Source organism: Dipodomys ordii, unplaced genomic scaffold, assembly GCF_000151885.1.
Source record: "Dipodomys ordii isolate 6190 unplaced genomic scaffold, Dord_2.0 Scaffold141, whole genome shotgun sequence".
NCBI classification, from domain to species: domain Eukaryota; kingdom Metazoa; phylum Chordata; class Mammalia; order Rodentia; family Heteromyidae; genus Dipodomys; species Dipodomys ordii.
Genome location: NW_012267357.1, coordinates 1,608,665 through 1,619,188, shown reverse-complemented (window position 1 = coordinate 1,619,188; position 10,524 = coordinate 1,608,665). Strand labels below are relative to the sequence as shown.

Genomic DNA, 10,524 nt, shown 5'->3' with positions numbered 1-10,524 from the left:
CTAGCACTCTACCACTTGAGCCACAGCGCCACTTCCGGCTTTTTTCTTTTTGCTTATGTGGTGCTGAGGAATCAAACCCAGGGCCTCATACATGCAAGGCAAGCACTCTACCACTGAGCCACCTTCCCAGCCCGGCATTAGGAATTTTATGGGATACAGTCAAGTAGTGACTAAAACTAATTTATGCCTTTCTATGTGATACTAAAACTAATTTTTAAATATAATTTTATTGTTATGATTAAGGTATTGTACAGAGGGGTTATCCTTTTTTTTGGTGGTTGTAGTTGGTTGTGGGGCTTGAAATGTGGGCCTGGACACTGTCCCTCAGCTCTTCAGCTCAAGGCTAGTGCTCTACCAATTGAGCTACAGTGCCACTTCCAGTTTTCTGGTAGTTTATTGGATATAAGACTCTCATGGACTTTCCTGCCCAGGCTGGCTTTGAACCGCAATCCTCAGATCTCAGCCTCCTGTGTAGCTAGAATTATAGGTGTGAGCCACTGGCGCCCAACAGATAGGTTACCATTTCTTAAGTCAGGTAATCAGTACAATTCAACTGATTTTAAACAATGTCACTCATTCCTTTGCTTTCTTCCAGTTTCCCCCTCCCATCCCTGCCTACAAGTTACATAGTTTATTTTCCACATAGGGTATACTAAATACCATGATTGCATTTGTTCACTCTTCCTCCCTGGATTTCTGTGCCCTGTTTTGCTTCCCCTAAAACAACAACAACAAAAATCCCCAAAACAGCTGGGTGCCAATGGCTCATGCCTGTAATCCTAGCTCCTCAGGAGGCTGAGATTTGAGGATCTCAGTTCAAAGCCAGCCTGGGCAGAAAAGTCTGGGAGACTCTTATCTCCAATTAACCACCAGAAAACCAGAAGTGGTGCTGTGGCTCAAGTGGTAGAGTGCTTGCCTAGGGACAGGCACAGGGACAGAACCCAGACCCAGAGTTCAAGACCCATGACCGACAAAAAAAAGAAAGGGAAAAAATCCCCAAAGCAAAAACAAATAGCTGAGGAACAGTTCGCAGACCCCGAGTTCAAGCCCCAGTGTCCGCACACATGCACACACACATGTGCATGCATACACACACATGTGGACATACACATACAATATTACTCTCTAGAAAATCACTTGTCACACTATAAATAAACCCTTGCTACCCAAAGTGTATATGAGGTGCTCAGTGTGGGGATCCAGAAAGAGTAAAGGACCATAGGCAAAGGAGAAAACAAGTGCCCCCTTCCTTAGCTATTTCTCTCAAGGTTCACCACTGGAGCCATAACTCCACTTCCAGCTTTTTGTAGTTAATTGGAGATAACAGTCTCATGGATGTTCCTACCCAGACTGGCTTCAAACCTTGGTTTGATCTCAGCCTCCTTAGTAGCTAGGACTACAAGTATGAGATACTGTCACCCATCTCCTTGTGAGTAGTCATATCCTTTCTTTTTTAGCCTACCTTTTTCCTTTCTCTCTCTCTCTCTCTCTCTCTCTCTCTTTGGTGCCAGCCCTGGGGCTTGAACTCAGGGTCTGGGTTTTTTCCCTGAGATTATTTTTCTCTAAGCTAGAACTCTTCCACTTGAGCCATAGTGCCAGTTCCAGCTTTTTCTGAGAGTGTATTGGAGATGAAAGTCTCATGGACTTTTCCTGCCTGGCCTGGCTTCAAACCACAATCCTCAGATCTTAGCCTCCTCAATAGTTATGATTGCAGGTTTGAGCCACCAGTGCCTGGTTCTTCCTTTTCTTCATAGCAGATGGTGCTACCTATGTCAAGTGATACCCAGAGACCCAGGAAAGCAGAAGTGAACTCTGACCACAAGTTAACAAGGACTCTTTTTGTGTTCCTTGTCCTTTATGATCCCTCTGGACAGCTTTTATTTCTGAGGGACTTGGAAATTGTTGATACAAGATCTCTATGGAACCCAAGCTGGCCATAAATTTACAATTGTTCTGCCTTATTCATCTAAATGCTGGGATTACAGCTATGTACCCCATACTTGGCTCCTGTAGGAGCCAGATTATTTTGGGTAGGCAGTGCTATCCCATTGGGCAAGTGAGGAAAAAGGAAAGTGATGCCCAGGTGTATCTAACTAAACAGGGTAGGTCATAGTCACCCATATGTGGGTTTTCTTTTGGTGGCTGCATATCCTCAGATTCCTGTTTCCTGGCTACTAGGGTGAGGCCATCCAAGACACAGAGGTAAGAAGCATCAGCTACAGGGCACATCTAAGTTGTACTTTGGGCAAAGAATGAAACTGATGTCTTTACTGGCCACCACTGGGCACAGGGCAAAGGAAACTCTTGTCTACTGTCTTTGGAGCCAGTTGAAGTAAGACTATTCTTTCTTTCTTTATTTTTTTGTCAGTCATGGGGCCTGAACTCTGGGCCTGGGTGCTGTCCCTCAGCTCTTCAGCTCAAGGCTAGTGCTCTACCACTTGAGCCACAGTGCCACTTCTGGGTTTTTCTGCTTATGTGGTGCTGAGGAATCGGACCCAGGGCCTAGTGCATGCAAGGCAAGCTTGAGCCACCTTCCTAGCCCTCAGATTTATTCTTACTGGAGTTGGTCTCCTATGGAGAAATCAGACCATTTGTCTGAGACTGTACCTGTAAGAAGCCTTGGTCAAGAGCTGGGCAGATGCTGGTGGCTGGACATCGGTTGTGGAGTAAGATTGGAGCACTTCAGGCTCACAGATCCTAGCACCTCATACCTTTGGCTCAAAGTGGTAGAGTAGCTTTGAGCACAAACAGCTCAGAGACAGTGTCCAGGCCCTGAGTTCAAGCCCCATGACTGACAATAAATAAATAAATAAATAATGTCAGCAAGGTCAGTGACCTCCTTGCCTTGCACCCCTTTCCTTCTCCATGCAGCTTGAGCATGATTCATTAGGCAGCTAGCCAGCAGGCTTTTTGGGCCCAGACAGACTTTTGGGGCCTCCTGTAGCCAGCTCCAAATCTGTTCCAATAGGGTCTTAGGAATCCCACAGCTTCCTGCCCTCAAGAGCCCACAGTTCACATGGGAGTTAGCCTGCCCACTTCCATAGTAGAGAGACATTTAGTGGAGAGGAAACCATAATTGTGGAGGCTAGCAAAGCCATGGGGACAGGGAACAGGGAGGGTGCCTGCTAATGAATAGTGATAAAACTAGGTATGGTGACACTCACTGTTCCTGGAGTGCACCTGAGCAGACCACATATGATGGAATATTATGGGAGGCCTATCTGCCTATCTGGTGAAAAGCTATAGCTAAGGAACCTTCCTCAATAGGGACAGATGAGATAAGGATGGCTGTAAGAGCAGCCTTTGGGCAGCCTGGGGTGAGCTATTGGGTGAGCTCTAAACAACTCCAAAGGGTATACCTGAAAGGAGCCAGCATCATGGGCGGAAACACAGGATGTTCTGACCACATCTTCCAGGCTGTCTGTGATTAGCTGTAGAACACCTCCTGGGGTAGCTCTGGGTCAGTGTGTTCTTGTGAATGGAGAGGGGATGTTCAGAGTGGGCTCTGGCATGGAAAACAAAGAGGAGTAGGAAGTGTGGGCCCTGAAGCTCAAGCTGCCCTCCAGGTCAGTGACATGCTGTCCTCCTGTTCCTTAAAGGTATGACCCAAGGCATAACCGCTGGTTCCAGATTCAGTCATTGCAGCAGGAACACGCAGACCTGTGTGTGTGTGTTGTGGGCCGGTATATCTATGCTGTGGCTGGCCGAGACTACCACAACGACCTGAATGCAGTAGAGCGCTACGATCCCGCCACCAACTCCTGGGCCTATGTGGCTCCACTCAAGAGAGAGGTAAGGAAGCCCTCCAGGAGATGCCTTCTGCTAGATCGTTTTCCCCAGGCTAGGCACAGAGGCTTGAGCAGAGCCCACCACATACTTCCCAAGATCCTGCACTGTGTATGATATAGAACCTACCAAGGCTCAGCCAGGAAACCAGGGGAGGAGCTGCATTCCTCAGACTGATGTTCTCTCCTCTTAACTCTCACATGTGGAGGCTGCTATACCACCTTGGCAAAGTAAGCTGTTTAACCCAGTAGTTCCATGTAGAGAAGAAGCTCCCCCTTTACTGTCCACTAGCCTAGCTGAGATGAGCTAGCTAGAACATTTCCAGAAATGTCAAATAGGAGGGACCCTGAGAGAGGAGGGCTCTCAGCAGCCTGCCTCACAGGTCTGGGCTTGGACTTATGCCCCACAAGTCCTCAGAGGAGGATGAGGCCTTCTAGAAGGCATAAAAATGGTTTGAAGTTTTATCCTTTCTAAAAATTTCTTTTTATTAGCATACATTAATTGTATAAGGGGAAGTTTCATTGTATCATTCCTATATATCTTTTTTTTTTTTTGGTCGGTCGTGGGGCTTGAACTCTGGGCCTGGGCGCTGTCCCTCAGCTCTTCAGCTCAAGGCGAGCGCTCTACCACTTGAGCTACAGCGCCACTTCCGGTTTTCTGGTGGTTTATTGGAGATAGGAGTCTCTCTTGCCCGGGCTGGCTTTGAACCGCGATCCTCAGATCTCAGCCTCCTGAGTAGCTAGGATTACAGGCGTGAGCCACCAGCGCCCGGCTTATATTATATCTTGATTAGCAATTTTGACAGTTTCATTGTTCTATTTTCTTTTTTTTTTGGTCTGGTCGTGGGGCCTGAACTCTGGGCCTGAGCACTGTCTCTCAGCTCTTCAGCTCAAGGCTAGCGCTCTACCACTTGAGCCACAGCGCCACTTCCGGCTTTTTTCTTTTTGCTTATGTGGTGCTGAGGAATCAAACCCAGGGCCTCAGGCATGCAAGGCAAGCGCTAAACCTCAACCATATTCATCCTGTTACTCCCTTTGTTAACCTAACCCCCTCCCACTGGTGCCACCACTGCAACGCAGTCTGGTTTACTTTCTCATCATTTTGTTTTGTTTTGTTTTGTATGTATTAATTATACCAAGGGATCTTTATATATATTATGTTTTGTTCAGGAAAAACACCTCTCCATTGCTTTATCTTTCCTTGCCCCTATCCTCTCTTCCAACAGCTATCATTGGGATTATTTATGCCACTAAAGTTTTATTTTATTTTATTTTATTTTTTGCCAGTCCTAGGGCTTGAACTCAGGGCCTGCGCACTGTTCCTGAGCTGCATTTACTCGAGTCCAGCACTCTTACCACTTAAGCCACAGAGTTACTTCCAGCTTTTTCTGTTTAAGTGGTACTGAGGAATCAAACAGCACTCTACCATTGATTCGCATTCCCAGCCCTGAAATTTTATTTTTTTTATGTTAAAAAAAATGACATGCAGCCTATATACTACTACCTTGGTTTATTCCAATTTGGAGATGCTTAAAATTATGTTCATTATCAGAAGTGATGCTTTAGGGAAGCACTCTCTCTCTCTCTCTCTCTCTCTCTCAGTTGTGGGGTTTGAACTCTGGGCCTGTCCTCAGCTCTTCAGCTCAAGGTAATCACTCTGCCATTTGAGCCACAGTGCCACTTCTGGTTTTCTGGTGGTTTATTGGAGATAAGAGTCTTACGGATTTTCCTGCCTGAGCTGGCTTTGAACTGAGAACCTCAGATCTAAGCCTCTAAGTAGCTAGGATTATAAGCATGAGCCACCAGCACCTGGTACAGTTCTCATTTATCCTATGGTTCTGAGGTACTTGAACCATAGTTCAAGTGTGAGATCCTAGAAAGGAAGAAGCCTTGCTGGTCTTAGGTTTCCCAAGGCCCAGCCCCACATTCTGCTGGGGCCAGCCATGCTGTATGCAAAGCATTTGTTACAAGCAGACACCTTTGGGATCTCAAACCTTCCAGAGGCAGAGTCACCTGAGCACATATTGGCCTGCACTGACCTGGTGGCCTTTGAGAACTTTCCACTGCCTACCATATTTCCCTCACTCTTCCTCAATTTCCTCAGGGACTGAGACTTCAATCCTTGTAGATCAGGACTGGGATCTCTCCTCATGACCCCAATGTGTCCAACTCCTCTACCCAGGTGGCTAGCCCATTCTTGCCATTCCTGCCATTCTCCCAGTTGATTCCTACCATTCTTCCTCCAGGCAGCTGTAGACTTCCAGTCAAGGCCTATCCCTTGCTCCTCAGCTTTGTCAGGGAAAGGAGGTCTTTTTGAAGGGGCACTCCCTAACCTAGTCCTAGAGAAAGGAGAAGGCTTTTCATGGGAAAGTTCAGGATACCCTTGAGGCCTGGTGGATACTATTTGGAATCCATTCGGTTTCTATGCTGAAGGCAGTTGCAGTTCTCCTTCTTGACCACAGAGGGGCAGGCGTGACTTTCAACCAGCTTCATCCTAATGGCCAGTTCACCTTCCATTAGCATGAGTTACTAACCAGTTCCCACATTTTAAATCCTGGAGATCTAATAGTGACAAAAATAACAAGCCTCACCCCTAATAAGTTTTCAGCCCTTACAGGAGAGACTATCAGTAACAACCTTCAAAGTCAGTAAATTAGTTATAACTGCAGTAAGTGAGATGGGGCTAAAATAGATGGCACTGGCAATGTGACTGCTAATTCTATCTCAGGGAAACACTTGAAAGCCTTAATCCTAGTACAGGGATTTGTAAGACAGTGACTACTCCAGGGTGGAAGGCTAGCCTTGGTAAAGAAAGACATTTAATCTCTCCTTTTAGAGGAGAGATGGTAAGTGCCCTCTTTTTTAAAAAAATTTATTGTAAGGGTGATGTACAGAGGGATTACAATTACATAAGTAAGGTAATGAGTATATTTCTTATCAAACATTGAAGATGTCCTCTTGAAAGCATTTTAGAAGCAGGGCGCTGGTGGCTCACGCCTGTAATCCTAGCTACTCAGGAGGCTGAGATCTGAGGATCTCGGTTCAAAGCCAGCCCGGGCAGGAAAGACCGTGAGACTCCTATCTCCAATAAACCACCAGAAAACTGGAAGAGGTGCTGTAGCTCAAGTGGTAGAGTGCTCGCCTTGAGCTGGAGAGCTGAGGGACAGCGCCCAGGCCCAGAGTTCAAGCCCCACGACCGACCAAAAAAAAAAAAAAAAAAAGCATTTTAGAGTTACTCTGGGGGCCTGAGAACAATCACAGCTCAAGGAGTCTGGGAACACCTTGAGTATAAGTTGAAGAGAGGGAGAGTATCTCACAGGGCTCCACAGAGAAATTTAAGCTGTGAGGACCTTGCACTGACAGCTTAGATCCTGGGGTGGCTGCTTGAGACTCCTGGAAGAGATAAGTGATAGAGGCTTAGGATTCTCTTTGAAGGCATGCAGAAGAGGCCTGGATATGACAGCCACTCTAGTGGGTAGTAGAGGAGTACAGCCATGTCTGCAGTTGAGATTCTGATGACTTGGACACTGGAACTGTAGGAGGTCCCAAACTCCTAGGCCAGGAGTGACTCAACACTGCTTAAAGCCAGGGCAGCAACAAAAGTTTGAAGCCTGAGGCTTGCCAAGTATTCAACCTTCAGGGCAGATCCTGACCTTCAAGTGTTGACTGTTGGGTGGGTCAGAGCTTTCCCATTCAGTTCATTTCAGTCATGCAATATTCAGTTTCTTGCACCCTATGAAGATGTCTATATACTTATTTACACATGTACATAGGAACAATTAAAAATTCATATTTTGTTTTACATAAGATTTTTGTTGTTCTTTTGGTTTGGTTGTTTTAAATTATAGATAAATTTTCCCTCTGCCTTGCATTTTCATTTTAGTTCTGCTTTCCCTTTCTTTTCTCTGCAGTCATCATATCTAAACCACAACAACTGCTTTTCAGTTTTTAATCTCTCTCTTTTTTTCTCTTTTTTGGTCAGTGGTGGCACTTGAACTCTGGGCCTCTGTGCTGTACCTCAGCTCTTCAGCTCAAGGCAAGCACTCTACCACTTGAACCACAGTGGCACTTCCTCAGTTTTTAATCTCAAATCATAGTTTCTTCTCTTTTGGATTGCTGTTCCCCATTTTTTTTTGTCAGTCATGGGGCCTGAACTCTGGGCCTGGGGGCTGCCCCTCAGCTCTTCAGCTCAAGGCTAGTGCTCTACCACTTGAGCCACAGCTCCACTTCTGGCTTTTTCTGCTTATGTGGTGCTGAGGAATCGAACCCAGAGCCTCATGCATGCAAGGCAAGCACTCTACCACTGAGCCACCTTCCCAGCCCTGCTCTTCCCCATTTATACTTTCCTTCTGTGTACAATTAGAATTGTTCTCTTGGGGCTGGGAAGGTGGCTCAGTGGTAGAGTGCTTGCCTTGCATGCATGAGGTCCTGGGTTCGATTTCTCAACACCACATAAGCAAAAAGAAAAAAGCCGGAAGTGGCGCTGTGGCTCAAGTGGTAGAGCGCTAGCCTTGAGCTGAAGAGCTGAGGGACAGTGCCAGGCCCAGAGTTCAGGACCCACAACCGGACCCCCCAAAAAAAATTAAAAAAAATTGTTCTCTTGCCCATATTTTCTTATATCCATATTCCTCTATCTAGGTGGTAACTAAATTGCCCAGCCATCAGTTGTTCTTTTTTTTATTTTAGTTTTTATGTGTGTTTATCTGTTTAGTTTTCTTTATTTACTTTTCTCCTCTCTCAACATATTAACCAGATCTTTTCTATTTATCTCATTCCACTTTCTTATTAACCACTTCTGTTCAGCTTGACTGCCACCCCTTCCTTCCCTGTCTAATCTAATATAGCCTAATCTATAATTATTCATTATTGTTATTCCTACCATCCTTTCTATTACCACCTTGGTTAACCAAGTTCTCTCTAGATCATCAGGTGCACCTTTGCTTCTATATTGATCTAAAGATATGGAGCCTTGGTGATCTTCATTAAAAATTGCTGCAAACACAAGGTTATGGTTTATCAACTGTGATAGCTTTTGCAGCCAAGCTTTTTCACTGGGAGTAAAGAAGGGGTCTGCATACTACCAAGTAACAGGAAAATACACTAGAACCAATTCACTACCCAGTCTTAGGTAACCTCCAAGAAATCACCAACTTAAAGGACATAGCAGACTTAAACCTCTAACCTAAAATCTAGGCCCCAGATAAGTAAATCCTAGCAGAAAGTCGTAACATTTTAGAATAAAAGCTGGGTTCTGGTGGCTCACACCTGTAATCCTAGCTACTCAGGAGGCTGAGATATGAAAATTGCGGTTCAAGCCAGCCAGGGCAGGAAAATCCACCAGACTCTTATCTCCAATTAGCTACAAAAAAAGCCAGAAATGGAGCTGTATCTCAAGTGGTAGAGCATTAGCCTTGAGCAAAAGGGCACCCAGGCCCTGAGTTCAAGCCCTAGGACTAGCACACACAAAAAAATTATGAATGAACAAGACAACATATTCCCCTCAAAGGTCAACAGTACTATAACAAAGGACTTTAATGATAGTGAAGAAGAAATTTCAAACAATGACAAGAATGTTCAATAAAATTAAAGACATGTCTAAACAGTTGAACAAATTCGAAGGGAATCAAACATATGAGTGAACTCAAAGAGAAGTCAAACATACTGAGTATCTTCGCTCAAGTCTGTAATCCCAGCTACTTGAGAGGAGATCAAAGTATTGCATTTCAAAGCCAACCTGGGAAAAACGTTCAGAAGACTGACTCTCAACTATTGGCTGAGTACAGTGATGCATTCTTTTCATCCCCTGTGACATGAGGATGGACCAGTAAGAGAATCACTGTCTGGGCATAAGATGAGACTCTATTCAGAATATAACAACATAACCAGTGCAGCTGGTTCATGCTTATAATCTTAGTTATTCAGGAGTCTCAGACCTGGAGGATAATAATTAAAAGTAAGCCCAGTTAGGAGTCTTTGAGACTCCATCTTTAATTAACCAGCAAAATGCCAGACTGGAAACATGGCTTAAGTAATAGAGCATCTGCCATAAACAAGAAAATAAGTATGGGTCTGGGAAGGTGTCTCAGTGGAGTGCTTGCCTCGCATGCATAAGGCCTCGGGTTCAATTCCTCAGCACCACATAAACAAAAAAGCCAAAAGTGGCACTGGGGCTCAAATGTTAGAATGCTAGCCTGAGGGACAGTGCCTAGGCCCAGAGTTCAAGCCCCATGACTGGCAAAAAAAAAAGAAGAAGAAGAAGAAAACAAGTAAAAGTGTGAGGCCCACAAAAGAGTAATGCAAATTGAAACAACACAGATTCCATGCCACCTCAGTTAATTTGGTCAACATCATCAATTTGAACAACAAATGCTGATGGGGATGTGGGGGGAAAGGACCCCTATTTCCCTGTTGGTGGGAATGTAAACCGCTCTGGAAGGCAGAATTTCCCTATGACCCAGCCATACCACTCTTGGGCATCTACCCAGAACATTACAAGTCAGGATACAGTAGACACCTGCACATCCATGTGCACTGCTGCACTGTTCACAAGAACCAACTTATGGAAAGAGCCCAGATGCCCTTCAATAGATGAGTGGATCAATAAAATGTGGTATGTATACATTACCATTAGAATAAGATTCGCCGGGCGCTGGTGGCTCACGCCTGTAATCCTAGCTACTCAGGAGGCTGAGATCTGAGGATCGCAGTTCAAAGCCAGCCCGGGCAGGAAAGACTGTGA

The 10,524-nt window shown here is 45.3% G+C and overlaps 1 protein-coding gene across 2 annotated transcripts in view; it reads left to right on the top strand.

The window, feature by feature from the left end:
* Nucleotides 1–10,524, top strand: part of Klhl22 (kelch-like family member 22) — a 49,638-nt gene that overhangs the window by 27,336 nt on the left and 11,778 nt on the right. For both annotated transcript variants that reach the window (XR_001175637.1, XM_013031597.1), the window contains exon 5: nucleotides 3,600–3,792. Coding sequence is in view for 1 of the 2 variants with exons in the window: in XM_013031597.1 (XP_012887051.1) it covers nucleotides 3,600–3,792 (193 nt within the window). In the remaining variant the exon portion in view is untranslated. The remainder of the gene's footprint in view (nucleotides 1–3,599; nucleotides 3,793–10,524) is intronic.